Source organism: Haemaphysalis longicornis, unplaced genomic scaffold, assembly GCF_048455015.1.
Source record: "Haemaphysalis longicornis isolate Haplotype H1 unplaced genomic scaffold, Haemaphysalis longicornis Haplotype H1 scaffold_9, whole genome shotgun sequence".
NCBI lineage: Eukaryota > Metazoa > Arthropoda > Arachnida > Ixodida > Ixodidae > Haemaphysalis > Haemaphysalis longicornis.
The window spans coordinates 90,045,474-90,073,430 of record NW_027526460.1 but is presented as its reverse complement, the minus strand read 5'-3'; the positions used below and the strand labels follow the sequence as shown (position 1 = coordinate 90,073,430).

At 47.5% G+C, this 27,957-nt stretch overlaps 1 protein-coding gene across 1 annotated transcript in view; it reads left to right on the top strand.

Annotated features, from left to right (window-relative positions):
- LOC144152905 (glutamate receptor ionotropic, kainate 2-like) overlaps window positions 1–27,957 on the top strand; it is a 397,026-nt gene that overhangs the window by 267,923 nt on the left and 101,146 nt on the right. Inside the window, exon 3 of the mRNA XM_077684459.1 lies at window positions 13,842–14,093. Within this exon, the coding sequence (XP_077540585.1) occupies window positions 13,842–14,093 (252 nt within the window). The remainder of the gene's footprint in view (window positions 1–13,841; window positions 14,094–27,957) is intronic.

Here is a 27,957-nt window from a genome sequence, read left to right as displayed (position 1 = left end):
TTAAAATTTTGCATCCCGAAAGGGATGATGGACAGAGGAGATTCATTTTGACTTATTATCATAAGTGGGCTTAAAATTAGCGCCGTCTTTATTTTTATGAGCCGCTCGATCCGCTTGCTCCCCAGTGGGTTGGGCCGTTATGCGAGGGAAAATTTTTCATTCACCCGAAATGCAACCGTACGGCTATAAAAGAAAGCTGGACGGCTTTCAGGGTAATTTTTCATTTGAACAAGAACTCGTCCTAGTCCAGGATTCGAACTTGGTACCACCGTAAAATCTAGGGCGGGCGCTCTACCGAATAAACTGGTCAAAAGACTAGCCGCGTGTAGAGCGAGAGCGAATTGGTCAAAGTTTCGAAGTGTTACCACTTTGACTGTGCTGCGGAAGATGTCATGCTTCTCCAAGAACACATGATGTGGCGCTCAGAGCCTACTCATTGAAGCTACATCACTTCAGCGTCATTCCGAGGGCCCTGCAAGTTGGCACACCTTTGGGTGGCAGAGTGCTCCCAAGCATATTCTTCCGCACATTGGTTTCACTATCAGCTGCAGCATGTTCAACCACTTTCGGCTAAACTTCGGCCTTACCTGGATCCGTTTCAGCTCCAGTATTTAAATGGGCAAAGTTAGCGCTCTGGGGAACCCGCTCTTCAGCTGTTGGCGCGCAGCTGCGCATCTGCAGCTCATGAAATTATGATTATAATGACGATGTCCTCCCTTGGTGAACGGCCCAAAGGCCGAACAAATTTCGTTCTCCTCACTCTTTTGTACGCTGTGGGTCACTGTCAGGCCGTTCAAGAGCGGTTTGATGACGGCCTCATACAGCCGGCCCATAGCAAATGAGTAATGAATGACCGCAATCAGCTACGGCGTCTCAAGCATGTCGATAGCTTTATCGGCCGACTTGGCAACCTTATCAGATGATTGATTTTAGGGTTTAACGCGCCGACGCAACGGACGCGATGAGGTGCGCCGTAGTGGAGTGCTCCGGATTAATTTTGACCACCTGGGGATCTTCGACGTGAGCCGAAATCTTGTACGCACGGGCATTTTTGCTTTTCGCCTGCATCAGAAAATCGGCCACCGCCGCCGGGAATCGAACCCGCGACCTCCTTCTCAGCAGCACAACGCCTTAGCCACTGAGCCACCGCAGCGGGTGGCAACCTTTTCAGGCGGTATCGATTGAGTGGGAAGGCCCTTTTCGTTTGCAATGGCTGCATTATGCGGGTGGCTCATTGCGTCGAGGCCAGTGCGAATCTTGTGAAGAATTACAGGCAACCAGATACAATCTCAAGGACGCTAAAACGCCGACAGGCAGCCACATTGTTGCGTAATGACGCTCGAGGGGGAAGGGACAGTGGTGTTGTTCGCATCACCGAGATTGATTGATTGATTGATTGATTGATTGATTGATTGATTGATTGATTGATTGATTGATTGATTGATTGATTGATTGATTGATTGATTGATTGTAGTGTTTAACGCGTCGACGCTTCACAGGCGATGAGGCTCGCCGTAGGGGAGGGCTCCCAATTCATTTTGAACACCTGGGGATCCTTAGCGGGCCTCAACATCTCGAACATTTGGCGTTTTCGCTTTTCGCCTCCACCATGAAAGCGGCCCCGCGGCTGGGAATCAAACCCACGTCCTTGTGATACCGAGGTGGGCGGGACAAATAAAAGGGCGGGAAGAAATTCTGTCCAACTTGAGGTGTAATTTCTGAAACTGACCGGGCGAAACGGGTTTCCTTCCCCCCTCCTGACTCCTGCCCCCCTCCTGGTCTTCCTAAGGACACAGAGTCGAATTGAGCACAAATAGCTCTGCTCTGACCGGTCACCAGCAGCTTTTGTGAATTTTTGTCTCCACAAGTGTCATTATCACCTAGCGTGTTTGACAGGGCGGAGGGACATACCCTTCCTTATACGTACTCATATCGCCAAACCATTATTGTGCCCATGCTGTGCTCGACAGCGGTGGGGCTTAATGCTCTGGCCTCTCCTCAGACAAATACGAGGTGATCGTTCGCCTTTTTCCTGGAGACTTTTTACCGCCTTTAGTGCCAACCTCTTCCTCGTAAATGGAGGGAGGAATTACTATGGTCAAATACAGTTTCGCTAGATTACAATTACCTGAAATGGCTTCAGAACAGTCGGTTCGGAAATTGAATATAACTGCGCTCTTCCATTGTGCGCGCAGAGCGCAGGACTATTCGGGCAGTCAAGCCTTTAAAAAATTCTTTTTGGCGCTCACATGCTAACGGTTTCGAAGCGACAAAATGACAAGCACATCACTCACGATTTCTTGCCTTCGTAAAGGTCCCATACCTGTCCCAGTTGATCCCTCTTTCGCATTTCCAGAAGCAACAAAGCAAGAAAAACCTTGCAAACTTGGAGTGAAGTGGATTTTAATTAATAGTACAGTCAGAAATAGTGTGCGGTAATTACCAAAGTAGCTACATGGGGATTTAACGAGGAAGGCAAAGCCGACAAAGGAAAGGAAACAGCTCCTTTGTTGCAAAATATTTTCCGCTTTTCTTTGGTTGCTAGCCAGAATCGATGACGAACAAGTAGCGCCGGTAGAAGGGACAGAAACACAGCAGGTAAACGGGAACGCGGGAAAGGGGAAAAGGAGAGGCGATAGAACCAAGCCCGGAGGTGCGCCAAAAAGAAAAGAGCGGTTTGTAGGGCCTTCGTGATGGATTAGAGCACGGTTCAAGTAACCTGACCGGGATAAATTGGCGATCGTCGCGCTCAGCCGGGCGCGAGCGCAAAGCCTCCCGTTGTTAACGGCCCGCATCGCCGGTGAGCTCGACTCCTGTTCAGCCGAGCAAGGCAGGGAAGAAAACGGAAGGGGGCGCAAGATGGAGGCTGCGTTCTACGGGGGAGAAAACCCATGTCCGCCGTACCGTGACGGGCGGGGGCGATTTGACTGAATGTACACTTCGGGCGTTCACTGCCGAACGGTTTTTTCAAGCGCGGTTTATCCCAGATTTCTGAGAAAGATGCCAACTGGCTGCCTATTTGCTCACTAAGCGATGCGGAGGTAAAGAGAGGGGAAAAGCCAAATTGTCATGCCTCTCCTTGTTACGGGAGGCGTTGAAAGATCGTGCGGAGAAGTCCCGCAGGGAGGTCAAAGGGGGTCAATATATACAGTGAAGTTGGACGGAGTACGTGAAGGCGATCGCGCCAGCAGACAACGAAACAAAGTTACGGCTTAAAGGGGCTGCTTTAAACGTAATGCTTGCGTAAAGAATTGCTGAAAGATTGAAATTTCAGACGGGACGACTTAAAAGAAGAGCAGTTATACGCAACACGATTCTCTCTCTCTTTCTCTCTCTCTCTCTCTCTCTCTCTCTCTCTCTCTCTCTCTCTCCTTCTTCGTGTCTCATGCGTTTGCACGTGCGTGTATGCGAGTGTGCATTAGAATTTCCACTGCATTTAGACGACGAAGGTCGGATTGGTGTCGCACTTCAAGACCCTACCAAGACTAGTAGGGGTGCGTTGTAGAGAGATACGGGTTATTTACGTTAGCGGCGGATGCCTAAGGCGCGCAGACATCTTGACTCACGGGAATTACTGTGTTTTCCCGCCGTCGTTAAAGCGGCTCCCTCGCTGCCATGCTCAGTAGCGCCACGCCTTAGCCACTGAGCCACGTACCGCACAGACCCATAGCAGAGCGGAGCTAGATTGGCTAAGAATTAGATGTTTCCAGTAATGCGAACGCCCCTCTAACAAATACACGGCAGAGTTATCTGGGAAGGAGGCCTCTAAGTGTTTCAGAGTGACATCAAACGGAATCTCCGAAAGGAACGTTACGGGCAAGTTCGGGGAACTCACTACGCGAGACTCCCACAATCCCCCTTACTTTCGCGCGCTCACTCCCCCTCTTTCAACGTCATGCCTGTAAGTTATCTTACTTTGTTTCGTTCTAGCTACGACATCGAAACGCTGACAAAAAAAAAAGGGGCGTCCGCCATCGATCGCGCACCTGCGCACGTTTGGAGGCGCCACCTGTTGAGCGATCGGCTAAGCGTCACCGCTGCGCCGTCGGTTGTGGGTGTCTCGCGCTCCGCTGATTCGCGCGGTGTCACGGCGCTGGCAAATGCGCGCGCGACTGGGCTGCTCCCCTTCAAGGTATACGAAAAGCCTAAGCAGAAGCTACAACGACATTGAGTGGGGTCAACTCTCTGCAGGGCCGCCTTTTAGCCTCCTGCCCCTTTCGGAGACTAACCCGAAGAAGCCCGGTACAACCGACCATACCTATGCAACGTGAACGCTTTGCGCGTGTGTAGGGGTCGTTCCCCGCGTCGTCTCGGCTTTTGTGGCACGCAGCGAGCCAGTAGGCAGCGACGCAGAAGAAATAGCAAGAATCCTCGCTAGGATGGGTACCTTTTTCTTCGCGTGTTCTTCCGGTTTCTTGGTTCTCCCATGGCACAACCAACCATATAAGTTTTCCGTGCGCCTCTATTCGCCTTACAAACTAGGGCGAGACGCCCGTCTTCCCTTCCGGCGATGCCCCTTTATAAGGCGCCCATTTTTCCCGACCCCATTCCTTTTGAACGGCGCCAACGGCACGCCGAGAATTTCAATACAACGGGCCGGCTGCAGAAACTTCGGGCAGTCATAACCCGCCCATTTCTAATTCGATTTTTGGTCGGCTTTGTGGGCCAGCTATGGTAGGCACAAGTAGGGCTTGAAAAAAAAAAGAGGAATAAAGAACTTACTTTCGTTTTACTTTAGGAGATGGGAGGGACACTGCGCATACCGTTATTGCAATGGTGCGGCCTTTCTCGAGGAGCACAGTTCACTGTGCTGGAGGCTCTCAATGAGATGGTTCAATTCAGCGGCATAACTTGAATTCAGCGGCTTGAGCAGAGTTCGAAATTGGTCTCCAAATTAGGGCGTGGAATTATTTTTTGTTGTTGTTTTGCATGCAGATGAAGTAGTGAAAGGCCCATGTACCAGAAGCGTCCAGAAAACCTGGTTGTGTCACATAAATACGCTACCTCTGTGTGCAAATTGAGGGGCGTAAAAAGGGAAATAAGTGCGGCGTTTGCTGTCAAGTCTTTGACTGCGGTGGCGACCGCACATTGCCTTTAATACTTCCCAATTAGAGTAATTATCTCAGTGCTTCTCGAAGTGTTGCCTTTTGGGTACACACGTTACATGTGCAACATTAACAATCCATTTCTGTTTTAGGTACCATGACGTTCGGGAAATGTTAGAGGAACTCTCGCCCCATCTGAAGAATAAATTATGTGCATCTATAATTTTACGCGTATCTGCTGCTCTTGCAAACAGTCTTAGACCTAAATAAAGCTTAGGTGCAAACTAGCCGGTGGCCAAGCCTGTTAGCGGCATGTTTATGGGTTATTTGCGTCTATTTAAAAAGTGCGGGAAACTTAAAAGTTGAAAGGAAACTTGAAAGGAAACTTAGATCCGCCCAACGGGCTTTGGAAAGGAGAATGCTAGGGGTCAGGCTAAGGGATAGGAAACCAGCCGCGTGAATTAGGGAACAGACTAGGGTGGATGACATTCTAGTTCGAATTAGGCGAACGGCATACAATGCGTGTGACGGGCAACAGATGGACCATCCATTTAACAGACTGGCTTCCAATAAACCGGAAACGCAATAGGGGTTCGGCCGAGGACAAGATGGAGAGACGAGTTGCGAGAATTCGGGGAGAAAGCATGGACTCAACTAGCACTCGATAGGCGTGGTTCGAGATCTTTGGGAGAGGCTTTCGTCCTGGAGTGGACACAACCAGGCTGATTGATGATGATGATGATGATGATGATGAAAAAGCGCGAAGATGGTTTGAGCCACTTAGCAACTCTTCTCCTGGCTTGAACAATTTAGTCTGAATTAGACACAATTTTGTCCTGCAGTTTGTCCGCCCTTCCACCTGCACGCACGATTGGGCAGCACTCAAGAGCCAGGCAACCACCATTCAAAAGCGATAGCTCTGTTTCAGTAACTTCTGCTTGAAACACACTAAGCCGTATTTGTGCACCGTTTCGGAAGCATCTTATGATGTCTTCAACTACTCACATTCTCACAATTAAACATTTAAGGTGAAGAAGTTAACAATAAGAAAAAAATTCCCCCGCATTTCCCCGAGGGAGAGAATGTGAAAGTGCGAATGCACGGTTGTCGGCCCGCTTGCGGCGCTTGCGCTCGGCCCCCGCAGCCCACCGCCTCGCCGCCTTCTCTTCCATCTCTTCCATCGGGTTTGTAGTATCACGTGTACACCACGCAGTTATCTAGCCGCTATAACGCCGCTGAGTCGCCAACGCACGCCGCTGACGACGTAGTTTGAATGCGTTAAAGATATAAGGCGCGTCACTAACGCTGATATCACGTCACGTCCGTGGCTTGGTCGGTAGAGCGTCGCGCTGCGGCCGCAAAGTCCGCGGATCGAAACCTGGCGCCGGATGCTGTTTCTTTATAGAGGAGCACTGCGGACGCCGCCGCCGCCGCCGCCGCCGCCGGCGGTGGATGGTTTGGGGTCGCTTATAAAGTGCATTCGCACTTAAAAAAATCTGCCGCTTTCGCAGTTGAGGGGCGAAGACTGAGGAGACAGTGGAGCGACTGAGTGGTCTCAGTCGCTCCCCGTGTCAAGCGGAGCGACTAAGTGGACGCTTCTTGACACGCTCACGATCGGCTTCGTGTTTCGTTTGCCAACGCTCGGCTTCTTCCTTGGGAGAGAACACTTCGTTAGGTCTGCCCATATTAGTGGTAGATCGGGCGTTGATGCCGCCGAACACACGCCGTCTCCCTCAACTAGAACACCTGCACGTCAGAGCTTAGGTCATCACAAGGCGCAGCCAATCCCCGACGCGCGCCTCCCCACACCTGCTCGTCGTCTCCTTGTCTTCTCGCCGCTTCTCCTCCCACTTCTTGGCCTAGCATTTTTCTCCTCTTCGTTTTTCTGCGCCGATTTTCTTATCTACGCCTAGCGCGACTGGATCTCAAGCTAAAACAGGTCGGCGGTTAAGGAATTCATCGGTTGACATACCGCACAAAGAGGAACGTTGACGCTTCCGGATACATTTTTATAGCCACTTCTTTTCTGCAACTAACGTTTTCCGCTTGTCTATTTTAGAATATAGAATTGCGCCTTTGATACCATGTTTATTCAAGTATTCCGACTGTTGCAAGTCTTTGCAAGTCTACGCGGCTAGGCGCAGGACGACACCTTCCGCTTATCACTATTTCACAGTGACGCTACTCATTCCGCACGAAAAAAATCGCGAGAAGAGCAACCTTTTGGCTCTACTGCTCGCGAAAACCCCAAACAGCAGTTCCCGCGCGTTCGCACTTCAGCTTTTCCGACCATCAAGTATTGACTGCAACAAGGCGTACGTGTGGTTGCAGCAAAACAAATAAAGTGTAAGACACATGCACAACTACAACATGCGATTGGCATACGACTGATCGTTACGACTGTCGCCGCGACTAGTCGTACGCATGAATTTGAGACACGTGCACCAAAGGGCGCGTGCAATGCGTCGTAGGCATCGCGCCGCGCACTGTTTTCGCTCCATGGTTGCCTGCCTGTTTAGGCGCACTCCGGCAGATTTAGTTATTCGCAAGGGAATTCTGAGCACGAAAAGAAAGCGTTTATCAACTTGAAGTGCAAATGATAAGTGCTATTATGTTATACATTGCATTTTATATGATGGGTAAAGCAGTGCGTGGATGTTTAGCGCTGACGGTTCCGCTGGTTCGTGCTATTGGTACCGCTGTCAACAGGTGTCTGTCTACCAAGTGTTTTTATTGTTGGTGGAGAGTTCACTGGTCAACGGCGCCGGCGGTGAACTGCTCCCCACTAAATACTCGGAACTGCCGCTGGCGCCTCTTTGGGGCTTTGAAAGAAACTTTCTCAGTAACGTGACCTTCGGGCTCTCATTGGCTGTGGCCGCACGATGATCGCAACGATGGCACGACTGCATCTGGCTCGTCAATCACACGTCGTGAGCCTCTCCCGACCAACGTACGACACCAAAACCGATCCTAACGATCAGTCGTAACGACCAGTCGCATTCCAATCGCATTCTGTAGTCGTGCATGTGTCTCTGATCGTTGCGACTAAATGTTAGGACCGATTTTGCTGGATCAGTCGCATACGGATCGCGTGCACCAGTCGTCCATGTGTCTAGCGCTTAAATCATCCTTAGAGCAGATAACCTTCACACTTCCTCTAGCTGCTCTCCCTTTAAGCGGAAGTTAGATGTAGTGGTTGAATCGGAAGAAAAGCTGCACTCGGTGTTTTGGTTTTTCTGTGGTAGGCAAGCCTAAAGAAACAAGTTTTCTGACCCCCCCCCCCCCCCCCCGCTCACTTCTTGTTAAAAACCCCCCAAGAGAGTAAGAGAGAGAGAGAGAGAGAGAGAGAGACGACGACGACGATTTTATAGCGCCGTGGGCAGGAGGATGTTGTTAGGGCCTCCCCCCGTCAAGATTTCTCCCCGTTGCGTACTTAATGAGGGATACTACAGGGCATGTTCTTTTGATTTTCACTGAAACAAATGAGTGCTCTATGGTGTCTTCTGGCCGTATAAGGGTGTGTTTGAGCGAGATAGCGTGACCCCTAAAGTACAAGGGCCGAATTACTGCGACGGGCCAAGCACGCCATACGGCAAGTGGTTGCTGGCTAACCGCTGCGCTAACCGCTACGTAACCTCTGCTTAAAGCATGTGAATCGAAAACTTATCACGTGTTATTTGAATTGGTTTGTCTTTTTAACGGCGACATTTAAAAATCAAATCCGGGCCATCAGCTTATTAAATTCAAAAGCGCCATGTGTATGCCGGTTTCCGATTCGGACATTCCTCCGCTTGCTGCTACGTGTTGCTCCTGTTTCTTTTTTTCTTCATTTTCCCCGGGTTAAAGCTCCTGCAGAGGTTTCTTTTCAGGGACACCCGGAAAGGCGCCCTTACCGGTTTTAATTGGACCTGTTGCACGGACGTTGTTAACGTGAAGCCCGTGGTTTGTGCACTATACATTTTATTTTCCGCTGCTTCCCCTTTGAAACCACCGCCCCCTGACGTGCCGACCTGTAATTGCGTTAGCGTCCCTACACACCAGCGCCGGCGGTCTCTCGCTCTTTCGCGCTCTGTTTAGAAAGCGTTGAAAGCGGGTTCTCCTTCTCCCCTTCCTTTTCTTTTTTTTAGACGCTGGTAGCACTGCTTCCGTGTTTGAAGGTGATTTACTCTTTTTGCCTTCGCGCCCGACTATGTCCTCGTAGGTGGCCGTCTTTCATCAATGTCAGCGTGAAACTTCCTAATTGTCCATTCATATACCATTTTCTGCTAATGTGTATATTTCTCCGCAGCAAGTGTTCTCTAAAATCATGCTGTTCCACGTGATCCCGGCATGCTGTCTTACCTGGTTGAACGTGCACAGAAGGGTCGTCGTAAAGCAGGTGCAAGTTCTTGCTGGCGTAGATTTTCAACAAAAGCAGCCGAGCTGGTAATAGCCAGAAATGACCCGAAAAACATCTTCGGCGTTGGTGCAGTTCATGCGTTTCTTCAAACTGTCCCAATCGCGTGTTCTATTTTGTCCTAGAATACGATATCTGCCTACCTCGAGCTCCCCTTTGTCTTTTCGTACGTATTTTTGTCACGCCATCCCCATGGCGATCATCATCATCACCCATGTCCAGCTTCTCGCTAGCGTGGGTAGCCGAACGAACCACCTGATTGCCAAAACGCCCGTCATGAGGGGCAGCGACAGATGAGTTGTAAGTACAGTGGAATGCCATGCCCTTGTGCCTTTTACTGCGGAAGCAATACACGGCCCATTAAGCGAAAAGCCGGCGTCCGGTGTTGGTAGTAGAGAAATGGCTCCTAAACCTCCCATTGGCTAAGACATGATGGCACATACCAAACGCTTCACTGAAGCGTAACCACCCTGCTCACCAGTGGCTCAGCAGTCTCCAGTGAGCCAGGGCGCTTTGAGCTGCGCAAGGCAGTGCCCACAATAGCGGCAGATTCGTTTGGAAATGGGACATTGCTGCTTTTGTCTCACAACTAACAAGAAGGGCTTGGGCACGCTAGAGGTTGCATTTAGGTGTACTATAATGGCGCATCTTGTCCCGAGAGTCAGTAAGGATGTCATTCAGTGCAATGACTTGCAAAATTATGACCGACTACTCAAGAGAGGCAATAACTTCTTTATTATATACTTACCTGTAACTTCAAGTTTATGCCGTTCCTGCAAAAACATTCCTAAAGGGATTGCCAGCGTGTCTAAGCAAATAAATAATAAAAATAACGAACTCTAAGGCTACGTGTGTACGTGTGTACAAATGCGACAACTTGCAATTCTTTCTTTCGTTCCTAACGATTCTTCTCAAACAGGAGTCATTACAATGATTTTTTTCTGTTTTATGTTATCGTGAACTCAAATGCGCTTCGAAAACTCTTTGCTTAGTTCGAACTGTCAGGGCTATGTTGCTGCAGTGCAAATAAACGAAAGAAACCCGAAAAATAGCGTATTACTTTTGTTCGCAAAAAATTATAACCGAGTTCGCGCATTCGCTATGAGGACAATGTGTTCTCTGTTTTTTTTCTTTGTGCGAGTCAGCTCCGGGCAAGTACCAACGCTTGTGTATACTGACCAATTATGCCCTGCCCATGAAAGAATGAGTGTAATGGTTCGGTGAGCTTTGTTGCAATGAGCCAGAAGCACCATTGCAGGCGCTTCTGAAACAAAGTGAGAAGGTTGGGTTTGCTCATAAGCCCGTGCTGCCGTTCAGTCCCACGTTTGTAAGCATTTTCTGGTGAGGCGGTTCCTTTGATTGATTGCGGGTTTAAAACGCGCCCACGCAGTGCAGTTGATAAGGCGCACCGTAGTGGAGGGATCCGGATTAATTTTGGCCACCTGGGGATCTTGAACGTGCGCCGAAATCTCGTACACACGGGCGTTTTCGCTTTTCGCCTCCATCAGAAAAGCGGCCGCCACGCCCGGGAATCGAACCCGCGACCTAGTGCTCAGCAGCGCAACGCCTTAACCACTGAGCCACCACGGCGGGTCGGGGGGGGGGGGGGGGGGCGTTGCGGTTGAGACGACAACGCCGCCGGTGAACGTGATCATGATGAAGATCGTTGCGGATGACAGCTTTATGGTGTGGCTGGTTAGGGTTGGGATCATAGTGCGCACTACCTATTGTGTGGAACAGGCCGCACGGTGATGCTCCCCTTCGAAGTACGGCTTCCTCGGGGCAGAGGTACTGTCACAAGTCTTGACGCCAGCAGCCTTGGTTCGAGACCCAACAGCAATTAAGCCTTTTCTCCTAAAGTGAATTTTTTTTACGTAACATGTTGTCTTGAGTCAATACAACGCAAAAAATGTTGTTGCTAATAAGGGTGGTTTGGTATCGTTTAGGTCGGTTTAGATAAATAAGGCTCAACAATGCCGCGGTAGGGTCCACAGGATCAATCTGTACATTACTCGGTGGTCTGGTCTAAAGAATACGCTGCCAATTATCCTGTAGTCTGGTCCACAGTATAGATGCTGCCGTGATAGCAGCGTGCTGGTACGGTTGTTGCGGTGATTTTAACAGTGATATTATTGTTGTAGCTTCGGCTGGCGCTGTCTGGGGGTGTATTCAACAATGACGATGGGGCTGGGGTGCTAGCGGGTTAAACTGGCCCTTTAATTAGTGCACCCAAAAACCCTGCTTGTGTTCTTGCACGCCATATCACTTGTTCCCATTTTGGCGATATCATTTTCAATACGAATTTGAATGTCTGCAGGATTACTAATATCCTGAGCTTCGCCCCCACCCCCCTCACATGATACCTAAGCATCAATAAAGTTGTTGCTCTCTCTCTCTCTCATCCTTGCAGGGCGCTATTGTTCCAATTTTTCTAACTGCGCCAATGCAAGGAGTTTTCGCTAAGCGTAAATGGCCGTTCATAAGGCGGACGAAAGCAATGCAATCAGGCGAGCGGCAGAAATCGGCCTTCGTTAAACTGTGAAAAGAAGAGGCATCAGGGCAGATGAGAAGAACAAGCGACGTAGTAATAACGCATACCCAATTGTGAGGCTCTGCGGCAAAATTTATCTCCGAAGGACGTAGCTCGTAGAGTAGTCCAAGCAGTCTCCTGGTTATAAGAAGTTGTTTTTGCGTGTTTGTATGACATCTTGCTTCCCATAGCTTAAAGGGACCATGAAGAGAAAACACAAGTTTAGTTCATTCAAAAGATTGCCTCGTTAGAATCATACTGACACCACTTTTAACGTAATTTTAGCTCAAATAAGCTACATACTTAGGAAAAAAGGGAATGGCCATGCGACCCACTAGCTCATTTCCCGCAACAGTACCTATGATGTCATGCCAGCCAGCTCTGTGATTGGCGGAGGCCGGCAAAAGCAAACGCAAATTAAGCAGTGCTTATAAGCTTGCCGATGGAGCTATTTGCGCTTAAATTTATGACACACTCTTTTTGAAGCAGTAAGAATGGTGGGACAAACCTTGGAAGTTACGAAAGCACACGCAAACATAGAAGTACGATGCGTACTGCTGTTGGTACTGCGCGCACTTTGCTTGGTTTAGCTGCACAGTACTGCGGGTTTTTGGGGTTGTCTCAGACGACACTGGCCTATTGACGCAAGCAACGGTGTCTTACATGGCGATATTTATCGAGCGAGCACAATGTTTCCCCAAACGATTATTTTCTCTCTTAACGGAAACAATCCCGGTTTAGATACGGTCAAAAACAAACCTAAGACAGAAAATGGCTTGCCACGGTATGGTGGCGCCATCTATGTTCACTAACAGTAAACAAGCCTTCCCAATCGGCTGCAAAGAGGTCGCTTCCTGTGATGTCATTGGAGAGCACGAAAACACACGATTTACGGGAAAATCAAAATTTTGACTTAATTAATTTCTCAGTGAATAAAGCATCGTTTCATCCGGACAAGCGCTGGGGGCACTATAAAACGCGAAATCTTTTTAATAACACCAACTTGTATTTTGTCTTCACGGCTCCATAAATTTTACTGGTCGTCTTTCCAATACCAATAAAAATTGCAGCTATATCGACCATGCATTGGTGTTGGTGTCTTCCACGACCGGATTTAAAGCGGGTATAGTCGAAAATAAATTATTTCTTCGATTCCTTCAGTTCAGCTGCTAAAACTTGGTTTAACGCGCCAAGGCTGCCCCCGGGTTATGGTGGCAACGTAGTAGAGGACTGTAGGGCAATTTGTACCACCTGGAAATCTTTACCACGCGCCGAAATTCTCGCTTTTAACTTTCATTTTAAAAAGGGCAGCAGCAGCATGGATTGAACCCGCGTCCTTGTGCTCACCAGCACGACACCACAGTCATTGAGCCGCCGCAGTCGGCGTTCAACTAGGCAGTACTGCCTGATATATAGCTTTCAAGGGTTTGTCACAAAATGTGACTCACATAATAAATGAGATCAACGTTCGATGCCTTTTGGGGGCGTCGATACTTTTTACCAAAGATACGCCACCAATCTCGGCGACGTGGGTGGAAAGCAAGGTGGAAACTAAAGACGGCTTTCTTTCTCGTTCATTTTTGACGATCGCCTGCACGGCTGCTATTGTCCTTGCCATATAAATGTACACGTATACATTAGTGTCTGTAGTAAGCCCTGGTTGTAACGAAGCCCTCTGGACAACAAACTTCCCTCGTTATAAGCGATGCTTTGTTAAATGTGAAGATGGTTTAGTCTAAGTGAACTGCAGTGGGGTCCATGAGGTTTCGAATAAAGCGATTTCGTCACAGCGAATGTTTGCCCTACCCCAATTCGATGTATCGAATAATATAATTAAACGAACACAAAACATTCTCCTCCGTGTTTGCAGTGTGCAGTCTACTTGGCACGGGCATCGCGGGAATCTTCGGGCCGTCATCGGACGTGACCAGCATGCACGTACAGTCCATCTGCGACGCGCTGGACGTGCCGCATATCGAGATGCGCTGGGACTTCCAGCTGCAGCGCGACGACCTCTCCATCAACCTGTTCCCCAAGCCCGCGGTGCTCGCCAAGGCGTACGTCGACCTCATCAAGACATGGGGCTGGAACAGGTTCGCCCTCGTGTACGAGGACCACGAAGGTCAGTGCGCACACATCTACTCTTATTTTGTTTCGAGGATACATGATATTTAAGGGTAGATGATGACCACACATCTCCTCTTGTTTCGTTTTAAGGGTACATGTTCAAGGTACATAAAAGAACTAGCCACGAACGATGTCTAGGGCCGCATGTCGCAGAAAAGCCTGCGTCATCGCCCGCGTTGTCCGTGAGCGAAAAATCGAAGAGAACAAAAGAATTCGTAGCGCTGCCTGGCGGCGACCACTGAAACACCCGAGATCATGAGGCGCTACTTCAACAGGAGGCGCTGCCCAAACAGAAACGGACGAGCCAACCAAACAATTGATAAAATCAGCAAATCAGCAACCCAACTCTCCTAAAGTGAGGGGGATCACCAAAGCGTAGGAAGACCGATGCGGGTATACGCATAATGCAAGCAATCATCGTGAGCAGAATCTCATACACTTTGCCCTACAATACAACATGCAAGCCAAAAGAAGAGACCATAAACACTATTGTCAGGTCAGCATACAAAGCCGCTCTAGCTCTGCCCATATATACACAAACAAAAAACTATATAAATGGGGCATATTCAATACCTTCGAGGACGCAACGGGCGCCCTACTTTCGCCCCAAAAAGAATGACTTGTCCGCACCAAGACCGGATGGCCTATCTTGTGGGTATTCAGCAGCTTCCCAGAAAGAAAGATCCCAGAGGCAATGACCGACCTCCTCCCAGAGCAACGCGCCAAATTTAAAATGCTCCCACTGCCCAAGAACATGGGCTCTAAGCTCCACCACGACAGACGAGAGGCGAGAATTCAAAATCTAGGGAGGAAATTGCAACACCATACCAAAACCATATACACAGATGCAAGCCGGGGAGATCACTTCAACTCTACAGTGGTTGTAGTAGCTACCAGGGCGATCTGCAGGACTACCTCCCAATGAGAAAAATTACACCCATCTCCCCGAAGGGAACCATGAGTAGGATGCGGAGCGTCATGGGGGTTCCGTTTGCGTTTCCGTTATGTTTGTTAGCCAAATTTGGTGGAAATGTAGTGAACCCCGTAATGCTCATATATCCTACTCATTCGGGGAGATGTGTGTAATTTTCCTTATTGTGTGCGTATATACGCGAGTGAGACGAGATTGAAGTGGTATCTGAAAGTCTTTATTTAGGTTTGCACGTTTTCTTACTTTGAGTATGACGGCCTTATGGTCGCTGAAGTGCACAGTCAGTGGATCTCGTAGCAGTGGTTGTATGCAGTCGTCGCCGTTTGAGTTGATATAGACGAGATCGATACACGTTCCGTGGATTGTAGTTGGGTGTAATTGCTGTTGCTGTTGCTGTTGGGGGTAAAACTGACGGGGCTGTTGCTTCCATCCTACTTCATCTGAAGAATCACGGAGTCAAGCGCAAGCACAACCGGAGTTGTTGTTGTTGTTGTTGTTGTTGTTGTTGTTGTTGTTCCTCCTCTATGGCACATACCCACGTGGGGGATTGGCCAAGAAACGGTGGTGTGCGGATTCCGGACCACCTCCGACGCCACGGGACATACCCCCGAGCATAAGACGCTCCGCATCTAAAACATGAGCATCGAGGAGGCCGAAACTGAAACCATTCTCCTGGAAATCAGGCTAGGAGAAAAGAATAACCGAGGAATGAGCATCATTTCACACTCCACGCAAGCCATTATGAACATCATAGCTCGAAGAATCCCGAAGCAGTTAAAACGCATTCTTTCCACGGAGATGACGAAACCCCACAATGTAAACTAGTGTCCGGGCCACGAGGAGCTGGAGGGTAATGAGGCGGCAAACAGGTCGTCGAGAGACCTGACGTACCGTGCCCTACACGATCATTCATACCACTCCCCACCTCCATAACGATACGGCAAGCATCTTGCAAAACTCAGACACAACAGGCAGGCTCTTCCATCTCCTCACAAACAGCTCAACGCCAACCGCTCGCAACACTAGAGCAAATACAAACCAATCTCTGGGCACACGACGCGTGTGAGAAACCGAGCTTCCTTTGTGTCAGAACGGTTACTTGAAGAAGGAAGGAAGGAATAAAGGTAAAGCAATGGCACGAATGTCAACCAAGCTGTGGCTAGTTTGCTATTCTACACGTGGGAAGGGGGAACGGTAATAATAATAAGAAGAATTATCTTTATTTAGGAAGAGGCCTCAGGCCCTGGTGGGGGTTAGGGGGAAAAGGAAAGGGGAAGAACCGTATTGCAATTAATATTCACATGACGTTGTAATCGTTTAGAGCTTCTGCTCCGGTTAGCTGCAATCACGGTTTGAGTGTTCACATAGGCACCGGTCGTTGGTATGTGGAGCCCTGTCAGGAAAGTTCACACACGTACAGTCGCGTGCACGAACGCTTGAAAAAAGGGTGGGAGTCAGTCAGCTGCTATAGAACTCTGTACAGACCACTTTGTACAGCAAAGTTTTTTGTCCTTTCAAGGGTGCGTGCATCGCTTCCCATAAGCTGCAAGTGCGCTATTAGAGAATGCGGGGCTGCCTGCGAGTCTAGAAGTTGCTCTCTGCCCCTTGAAAATGCTGAACAAGACCAAATTAGATGAAAGAGATTGGGGATAGTATGAGCCGCACAGAAGGTACATTTACATGCCGAAGCTTGATTTCTTGTTCATTTAGAAATGATGTCCAGTGTGTAAGCCGCATCCGCAAATACCTTGTTGGCGAATACCTTGTTGGCGAAAAATCAGGTGGGGAAGCCTCGGCGAATCTTTGTCCGCTGAGTCGTTTGAATCGTCGGTACTCCTGTCGCCAATAAGAAAATAAGATTGAAACAGTAAAAAAAAGGGGGGAGGTGACGACAGAGCGTAAACAGGTGTGTCCAGCGTTACGGCACTAAGTTACGGCAGCGTGACTTGAAAATCGCGAAAAACGAACTGTTCTAGATAAGCCAATACACGCATCGATCATGACAAGGGAGTACAATAGTATACCTCTATCTCATAAACCACGTATCGGTATACATTTAGATCGTTCGTAGATGCGTTTACTTAGTGCGGGAAAACTCGTCGCGTGTGTTCGTTCTTCGTTTGCGATTTGGGGTCTTTGAAAGTTTGGCGATCGACTGGACGCACGTCCAGCGAATGTTGGACGCACTTTTAGCTTTCGCTTTTATCGACTTTGTTTAGGAAGAAACGGTAAATTTTGCTTCGCAGGTATGGAAAAAAGGAGGGAAACCATAGCCATATAACAATCGCTCAAAAGAACACGGTAATCAAACGAGTGCTCTCTGTACAGGAGCGGGTTACGACTTTCTTTTGTCCCCCCCCCCCCCAAAAAAAAGTGAGAAACAGCGCGAACTAACGAATCTCATGCAGTTTCGTGCGAGATCTAGTTTCTCCCCATTCTAAAGTATAATTCTTTTGTCTATAACTCAACATTCCATGAAACAAATTCAATTACGTGACTTCGCCAAGTACTCGTCGTTAACCGTGCCGCGTGTTCTACGTCCGAACAGGCTTAACATGCAGATTGGAGGATATCGAGAGCGCAACGTTGTTTTATTCCGCTTTTTTTTTGTCGTTGTTGCGCGAAATTAGAATAACGACATTCTTGAAACGCGACGGTCGAAGAGAACGCGAGCGTTTAGGGTCAGCGGAATGTGGTCGGGGCATTAAAAAAATGTGCTTGCGTAAGTAAGGTGTCGCGCCCTATCGGCGACTTTTCGAACCGTAAAGAGGGTGTAAAAAATACGACCGAAAGAGTTAGGGCAGCAACTGCGCAAGTTGAAAGGAAGTGGGAAAGAAACAGGCGGTTGGATGAACCGCAAAGTGCTTCGTGTACTGTTTATTTTACTTTCTTTACTTTCGCTTTTCGCCAGTCTTCAAAAAACTCTTTCAGCCTTCCGTATCTGTTTTCTTTGTGTCGTCTCCACCTTGCTTTCCCAGTGGGTTGCCCAAAACATGGTCTTCAGGCGATAGGATGTGGCCGTCCATTCGGTGAACTCCTTGGCATGTCCCTCGAAGAAGCTTACGTTTCCTCTCGCCAAAGAAATCGGCCTCGAGGGTTTCGCAAGAAGCTCGGAAAACGGGGAGAGAAAAAATATTTGCAAAAAAATGGGGGGGGGAGCTTATGGAAGGCCGGTTTGCGATCAATGGGCAAGCTAGCTACTGAATCGAACCCCAACGCCATAGAAAGTGAGAGCAAAGAAGAGACGGCTTAGCATGTAAAAAAGGAAATGAAACTCTTGGCCCAGTTCTTAAACTGTGTTTCTGTGTGGACAGTTTTATCTTATGCGCTTCGCACTCGATAAAGTGTGATGGTTATCGCCTCAAAGCGCCGCTAGAGCACGGCCGCCTTTGCGGAGAAATGGTGTTCCCTTCCGTTTCGACCAAGGAAGCTCCTTTTTCTTCTTTTCTTTTCTTTTTTTTGAGAGGCGATTTCGAATAGTCGCGTTTGCCGTCCTTCTTACCGACATTTTTTTTTTCGTTATCAAATAGCCGCAGACGGCGCCGAGAAAGACCGGGCGTTAAAATAGCGATTGACAGCTTTCTCGCCCGGGGCGCTCTGAGACAGAAACGAATTCTCGCTTCTCGAAGAACGTGGCGAAGATTAAGGAAAAGGAAAAAAAAAAGCGCGAGGGTTGATGATAGGACATCTGAAGGCGCGGCCTCTAATGCGCATTCTCTTCGGTGTGGCATTACGGCGGCAGTTCTGAATTCGTACAATCCTCCGCGAAGCCGTGGCTTCGGCCTATTTTTTTCTCTGTAAGGGCGTCGAAAACTTTTCGCATTTGACTTGGGACACGTCATTTAGTGACTGGGGTGGCGATAAAAAGGAGCGCGGTTTGTTAAAAATTCTTCAGACAAGACGCCTGGCCACAGCGAATGTGAGAGGTTAACTCAAGACGGTTCCAGTTTGCGGCTTTCGAAACGTTGTTTGTCTTTGTTTTTCTTTTAATTTAAGAACTCTGCGTGCTGATAGCATGCTTATTCGGGCTCTCTTGACCGTTTTTGATGCGTATGATGCGTAAGTCTCGTCGGCCTTTTTTATATGCCGTAAAAACACAAGCTTGTATGAAAACCGTTCAAAGGCTTTTTTTTATGTAACTTTAGGTGGTTTCTTTTTATTTCGAATATCCTTCATCGTGTAGATAAAGGCCATAGGTAGCATTTGAAAGAAGGCTCTTTTCTAAAAAAAGGCAGTACGCCATGGTTTCTGCGTTACCTAGGTAATACTATCGACTTTGCGTAAAACCATTGAAATTTAACCAAGGAGAAAGCTGCTCACATAAGCGACTGTTCTGGTTCCATACGCAAGATAGGCAAACTGTTCTTTTTGGTTTCCAGCTTGACTTTCAGTTCCCAATGAGTTTGGAGAAGCACTACTTCATTGGCTTGAAAAATTTTGTTGTTATATTCGAAGAAACGTTAGAAAAATAGCAACCGAAACAAAAAGCAAAAACTAGTACCATTTAGCGTGCGTTAATGTTGCAAGAACGTCTGAGGCCGTGAGCACCAAGATCAGTGCGGTTGCTTCACTGCGCTTTTCTTGTGTTTTCAACCTTCCAGCCTCCCACATGCTTGTTTTGTATATGTTCACATTGACTCCGCAGAGCACTAGAGATAACCACCTCCATAAAATCGGTGCAATGGTTACTTATGATATCGATGGCAAGAGCACCAAGGGTTGCAGTTCACTGTGGCTGTCTGTTTTTTTTTAGTGGGCCTCAGCTACTGTGCGCAATAGGCACACCAAACTTTTAACGGACCTCACACTGTCGTAGTGTGTTTTATTGGAAAGTGCGTTATCGCGGTATTCCGTAAGCGAAAAACTGACATTGGCATTGGCGATGTGGGCGGACCCGCGATGCGAGCGCTGTGACGGTCAGATAAAAGTGCAAGTGCAACCACCTCAATACAAAATAAAAATCAATCAATCAATCAATCAATCAATCAATCAATCAATCAATCAATCAATCAATCAATCAATCAATCAATCAATCAATCAATCAATCAATCAATCAATCAATCAATCAATCAATCAATCAATCAATCAATCAATCAATCAATCAATCAATCAATTATTTATTTATTCAATCAATTATTTATTCAATATATATTGATTAAACACACATATTCACAAGGGCGTTGCGTTATACAGCTAAATCAGAACCTTGGTTTGAGATTGAGGGCTTTCGCCATAGAATGTTTCTTTCCCACAATAGCAGTGTCTTGGAACAACCTAGTGAGTTTTTGAAACAATTTAGTTTCTCGCAGTGTCTGTAGTGTCGTCCGACGGCACTCTAGCTCAGAGCTGCAGGCATGATTAGGGTGCCGTCCTGCGAAATTCGAATATTTAGGACTACTGTAGCACCGTCCGAAAGCGCCGGTCGTTCTGGTGCAGAGGTTCCGTCATAGTTTCTTGATGGCAAGGTTGGTGGTTCGAAACTGGCTCTTGCCTCCGTTTTTTTTTTTTGTCTACGTACTAACGTACTAAGCTCTACGCACTAATGCAGCAATAAAAAAGGCCTCTGGGCTCGAGGCGGGTTCTCTGCTTGCGATATGACAGAATGTACCGTCTTTAAGAATGATAGGGATAACAGACCGCAGGTCAACGTGGTGCAGAAACCGAAGAAAAGGGGTGTTTACATGGGGTTACAAAGTATTGTGAATTACCCCACAAGAACTGTGCATCTTTACTGTGCTCGTAGCACAAGTTAAAACTCCATTCCTCAAATTCGGATAAATGAAAAAAAAAAAAAAAGGAACGACCGCAGGATGGGCAAACTCAAATCAAAAGGGGGCGGCCATCACAAAATAAAGTAGGTAGGTAGGAATAGCTGTATTAAAGTGCCAGAAACCGATGGCTTAACGCCTCGTGACGTTAGCCAAGCGTCTACCCGGGGTTATGTCCTACGCTGCACTACCCCAGTTCGACCTGTTTAATGTCAGCAAAAGTTTGACAGAGAGTAAGAAATAAAACTTCTAGCTAGCATTTATTTACCACAACGACACAATTTCCCTTTCCGCCATCTCAAAAGTAAAGTGAATGCGCTAAATATAACTTCTGGATTACGTTAACCGGGTTGATGTCACCTCAATGTGTCAAATTTGACTGCCGAAGAACTGTTCTAAAGCAGTCCTAGGACTCCCCCCCCCCCCCCCCCCCCCCTAACCCCTACTAGCAATAAATGGCCAGTCGAAAATTACAAGAAAAATTTCTGTAGTCTGTCGTATTTTCGCGTGTCGTACTGTCGTCTTGTCGTATTCTCGTCGTGTCCTGATTCTGGTGTTCTGTCCTGTGTCGTATTCCGGTCGTTATCTTGATGTTCCGTCATGCCGAATTCCCATCTTGTCGTGATCTTGATGTTCCATCAGTAATTGCGCATGGTTTGAATGTTATTGGCCATTGTGAAGAGTAGCGTAAATGGCAGATCTGTTGTGGCTACACGAATGTTTGTCGTTGAGAAAATTGACTTTGTCGTTACTAGAAATGTTTGTTGTAACAACAGGACTTCTGTTGTCACAACAAAGTTTTTGTCCTACGACAGAAATTCCTGTTAGGTTTTTGTGGTATTCCTGTTGTGATCTTAAACTACGTGGGCGGAAAACGCGCGGAACTTCTCTCGGTAGATCTTAGAAATTCCAAAAGATTAAATCACGCGCATATTTCAGTAGACGCCAGAGAACACACTAAAGCACAGACGCTTGTTCCGCCGCTTCACCTGTTATCTCAACGGTCACATCTTAGCACTGCCATTTCCGCCACAGTGTCAATTAACACGACTAGAAGCAGAACTTGGATCTTCTGATAAATTTGCAAAGTGCTCCGATGCAATTCTATTAAACAATTTTGCCGTGGTTAAATGCCGCTAAACCAATTTTATCGAGCGATATCTCGCTTTTCGCGCCGAGATCGCACATAGAACGCGCACACGCTTGTACTAGAAGACAAAACACAGAAGCTGCTCAGTGCAGTCGCTGCTGTAGGATCCCACGCACAGCGAACTTGGATGCAGCAAGCGCCTCCCCACAGGTGGGATTAAAAGAAATACGAACGGAGCACACAGACTCCGACGCATGCCGCACCGTCTGGCTGCACTGCCAGAAAACTTCGCGCATGCGTAGTTCTTCCAGAGCGCTGGAAAGTTCGACCCACTGTTAGGGGAAATGCTTGATACAGAAGCCACGTCCGGTCATTTACTTTGAGGCGCCTTTTTATGCTCTGTCGCCACTGAGCATCGTGTTATCTACCTCAATCGGGAGCCAAGCGCGCAGCTGGCTGATTGCAGCTAGCATGATGCCCTTCGACCATCACCCTGCTCAGTGGCGACGCAGCGTGAAAAGGCGCCTAAAAATAAACGACCGCAATCGCTTCTTGAAAAAGCATTTCCCATAAATGTAGGCCACATTCGTAAACGCTGTCGAAGAAGGGCGCATGCTCGCAGTTTACTGACTTTGCAGCCAGAGGGTGCAGCATGCGTGGAGGCTGTGCGCGCCACTGTTCATATTTCTTTTATCCCCCCTGTACCATTTTCTGAAGGCAGGTGCCCTTACTCCTTCCCCTCTCCCCCTCACCACACCCCTCCATTTGGAAATAACGAGCGATTAGACGCTTTCACTCCGCAAAAACCCACGAGGCGCTGCCTTGACCTTGGTTACGGAGTAAGAACAACTTAGTGGGAGCTTCTATTTGACAGGAAGGCTGAAGCCAATGAGGGGGTGGTTGGGGTGTTCTTACTCCCTCAGGAAGAATACCAAAAGTTGGCCTAGTTGGTACATTGCCGAAGATTCGCCCAAAGAGTTTCTTACTATATACACTAGAGAGAAATCTGGCGCTAGCGTCTTTGCGGCTCATATCAAGGCTGTCTTTGTCGTAATGGGCCGCCACTAAACCTAGCGCTCGCCTTATTTTCGTCATTGGCTTGGATTAAAACGTTTTAGTGGATGTGAATTTAAATAAAATGCCACAAAAACGCAAATTTTAGTGCGTAATTAGATAATTATAAAATAAACACTTTGTTGTCCCGCTGAAGAAATGAAAATAAAGCAGGTTATTTTCACTGAAAGCCTGCCAGAACGGTTATGTCTAATATTCCTCAGACCAAGCTGGTAGTTAACAATAACGTAAAATTCTGGGAGAAACTCATTAGACTTATGTTTGAAACAGTTCACATATAAATTGTTTGAAAAGCACAGAAAGGTTTTATGAGCGTACCTATGAAAACATCGCCTTCGCGGTGTTATCGTTCGCGTTTTAGTAACAGACCTTCTGCTACAACTTTCGCTACGACAAATTACCCGCTCAGTCAAGATGTCCGAACGATGTTAAAATATGTACCGCTACTGGAAAAAGAACTGGGAAGTGCATTTTCCTTACCATAAACTTATATCTGCACTGTGAATGGGCGCTTACGTAAATATTTATTGATTGTCGCTCACCGGCACCAGTCCTCCCACTCGATTATAATGAAGCACAGCTGTCTTAGCATGAACTAATTGAGCGAATTTGGAATTTCCAAGCGTAGCGAAGCGAAGCGAGATTCGGCCATTTCGGTCGGAGTGGCTACCTCGTAAACATAGCGATGCATAGGGAAGAAAACAAACCCACGGAGATGCTTAAGAATCCGATAGACATGCCAAGCAAGCAGCTTTGGTCTTCCCATAAGGCCATGACCACCGCACGCCGACATTGATTCCCAGGCACAGTTTCCTCTCCAGTATACATGCTAAGAAACTGTGGATTCGAAGTTATAATCTTGTGCGATCTTACAAGAAGGTCCAAGCCAATGAGGGAGTATGGACAAGCCAGGAGGGGAAATGGCGTTTCCTATAGGGTGGTCATATAACGTCACAAGCACTCGGTTAAAGGCACATATAATCGATTTTTGTAGAGCTGAAGTCCTCTAGCTCATATGAAAGCCACTGTTTTATATAGTCGCGTAACCACAACGAAGTGTTGAGTAAATTGGCGCAAGTAATTTTAATTTGGCACTAAACTTTCTGAAATCCGAAAGGGGGAACCATGTAGCGTTTGAACGTGGCACTACCGTACATATAAATGCAGCGTGATGCGAAAACCGCATATGGGAATAGGTAAAATTGCATGTCATTATTGATATAGCTGGGGACAACCTTTTAAACACCTCTTTTCATCCCAGATGAAGTTAAAAGGATGTCGCCGTATGGATCAAGGCCATGGTTGCCAACATTGTTCTTGGAAGCCTACTGAACGCTGGTAGATCTAAAACTTTCGTTTTCAAACGTTCTAGGGCTCTATAAGAAAACCGTTTTGGTTCAAGGTGTTTCAACTGATGCTCTTTCTTCTAGGATAGAGAGCACATACTCTACAAAAAACGGCGGTCTCTTTTATTGCTGCCGACGAAATTGTATCATCTGCCCTTCCGCTCATCCATCAACACCAACGATGCACGCCTTTCGCGATGACTACAAATCAAGACATTCAACACAAGAATTCTACACAACACATCATCAACCATCCACCCCATACGAATGCTAATCCTGTAAAACACCTAACACCGCAAACCCCAAACTACGTAGAGAGTGTGACAGAGCTTTTTAATGGGAACTGGTGAGTTGAGCCCTGCCAGTGGCAAGGCTTGCTATGCCAGATGGGGGATGACTCCTATAATGAGTAGTGAATGATGGACATTATGGGTACATCAGGAAGAAGAAAAACAAGAAACGTTAAAAACGGGAAACAAGGGAATGCTGCTAGCATAGTCCGGACATAAAAAATGAACTTCAAAAGGAAACCATTAATGTAAACGCTGAATCAAAATACAAAGTAAAAGGTGCCAAAGAAAAGATGTACACCAACCCAAGGAAACGAAATAGATGAACACCACAGCGCGAAAGAGTGCATACCTTGACACACTTGCGCTGTCTATGATCTAAAAAAAAATGTCTAGTTCAGAGTCTCGTAGGAACCGGAGCAGAGCTTTTGTTCCCAAGGTACTTGCCCATACAACCCAGACCCCAACCTTTCCTCCTCCTTGGAGCAGTGGAAGTGCGAGCTGACCAGCTGCCTGCTAGATACGCAGGTAAACCTTGTGTCTCATGGAAGAGCGGCTACCATGATTCGCGGCTATCCGGTCTAGGCGCCGACAACAGCATTTTCCGCTCCAATAAACGTTTCTCTCCTCCTCCTGTCTCTTTAAAGGGGCTATGCAGACAAAACACAAGTTTGGTTCATTGGAAAAATTGCCTCGTTAGGGTCATACTTACACCTATTCGGCGTAAACTTTGCTGAAATAAGCTATATAATTAGCGATAAATAGAATGGCCGTGCTACCCACTGGCTCATTTTCCGCAACAGAACCTATAATATCATACGTTACAGCTCTGCGATTGGCTGAGGCCGGCAAAATAAAACGCAAATTAGCAGGGCTTATAAGCTTGCCGAAAGAGTTATTTGCGCCTAAATTAAGGGCACGTTATTTTTACGGGAGTAAGAATGGTGGGGTAAACAGTGGAAGTTACCAAAGTACACGTAAACATAGATGCACCGATGCGTACGGCTGTTGGTACTGCGCGCACTATGCTTGTTTTAGCTGCACAGCACTGCGGCACTTTGGGGTTGTCTCGGACGACACTGGCCGAAGGGTGTAAGCGAAGGTATCTTACGTGACCACAATTGTCGAGAGTACACCATGTTTCACGAAACGATTACTTTCTACCTCAATAAAAACGAGCCAGGTACAAATACGTCCAAAAACAAAAGAAAGGCAGAAAACAACCCTTCGCGGTATGGTCGCGCCATCTTGGTTGACTAACGATAAACAAGGCTCCGCAATCTGCTGCAGAGCGGTTCCTGGGATGTAATAGCAGACGTCATGAAAACACGCGTATTGGCGGGAGTATAAAAATTTGAACTTAAATTGGCTAATTTCTCAGTGAATGAAACATCCTTCGTCTCCGGACAAGCACTGGGGGCACTATAAACATGAAATCTTTCGAATACAACAAACTTCCATATTGCCTGCATGGTAAGCTAGCGGCAAGTGCTGTTGGCGAAGAAAGTGCGCCGCCACCACGATCGGCATTTCACTGCGCAGCCCCGGAATGAATTGTGGCCGCTGTCAGTTCGTCAGTAAGGTGACGCTCTCCACTCCTTCGTCGTCGCAGCTACGAAGCTTTGTAGTCAACGTTATCTTTCGTTGTGACATCATCTGGTCGCTCGCCCGCGCCCGCCGCAATGAGCCGTTTCCCATAATACATAGAGTTTCATACTAATATACACTAGAGGGAAATCTGGCGCCACTGTCTAGGAAAGCCGCGCTTCAGCGAGCTTGCCGTCATGTACCGCGCAGGCACGTTCCACTTGTCCTTAGCATGGCTCACGAAAAAGCTGAAAAACAGGCCTCTGGCTCCAAAAATGCAACAATATTACTGCAGCATATTAATCGAATTTGTTTTATTATTATAAAATTAAAGCTTTCTCAGGGATCATTTAGAAGCTTCATGCAAGATGAACAAAAAAAAAACAATGTTACCCATTTTTATTAATTTTGGCTTCAAGACGAAAGAGAAGCCATGTGGCTAACCAAGCCAAGGAGGCGAGGAATGTCGCTAGCTGCAATGGCAACGCCCACGGCGGCCCGCGAATGCAGCGCCAGATTTCCCTCTAGGATATTTTAGTATGAAACTGTATGCCTTAATAGATATACGATATTCTTTTTCCGTGACCAGGCTGATCATGAAGGACAAATCAACGCAAAGAGCTGTTTTCTGGGTTCGTGCTGACAGTAAAAGGGCTTTTTCTGTAAAAACCTAAAACCGATTCCACGCCTGTGAAACCTGCTGAAGCAGCGGAGCGGACTCCAGCACGCTGGCGGTCGCCTCCCGGAGAGGCGGGGGTCGCTCACAACGCAACTTCTCCGCGCTATGTACCTACTCGAAGCTGACCCGCGGAGGTCTGGTAGTTTATCGGTGCATATATGAAAAGTGGTAGTGCGCCGCGTGCCCCGGCAGACGAGCGGATTTCGCGCACTGGGCGGGCGTCGCATCGTGTTAGGAGCTCTTGTTGGCCCGCGGTAGGGATCCAATAGTGGCGGGCCGGTGGTGGGCGTGTTACTGAAGGGGTACGGTTCCTGTACGGCAAAACGTCGTTTGACTACTTCAGTGGTATTTTCAGATTCAGATTATTTATTTTCCCCCAAAACTATAACAGGTGAACAATGGTGCAAGAATGGTAGCCGGAAAAAAAAAATGCAATACAGCAGCTTGACCGGGCTCCGGCAACTGTCAACTAGCAGCAAAGGAGCGTACACACCGCAACACAAAACACACCCTATTTTCGGGCGTATAACCCGCCCCTGCATATAATCCAAACCCAACTTTCAGCCCGCCGGAAAAGAAAAAGCAATCCTCGTCTATTGCCCGCCCATCTGATACAGGAAACGCTGCACCAAAGCTACCGCTCAAGCAACACATGACATACTATGTAGACAGAAGAAAACGTATATTTAGCAAGTAAAATAGACTGACTGCAAGGGAAAGTCACAATTCCCTAATAAAATTGAGTTGTTAGAGTGCGCTCGCCCTTGTTTTTTCTCCCTTGTCCGTGTGTGTTTTGAGCAATCGCCCGCCATGGAAGGCTTAGTCAGTGTTACTGCGTACGAGCTTCACGGCACAACGAGCATAGCCTTGAAGCTATACTAAAAAAACCCACGTATTATCCGCACCCCTACTTTGCCGCTGAAATTTTCGCATTTTTTGATGTGGTTTATAGGCGCAAAAATACGGTACATACGTGCTATTGCATAATTCAATTCTTACCCTATAATAGCTAACACGGGGTCATAAAAGCGGAATAGCTAGAACATCATGCTAAAACGCAAATACAAACAGTACTTGTTCACTTAACGAATATC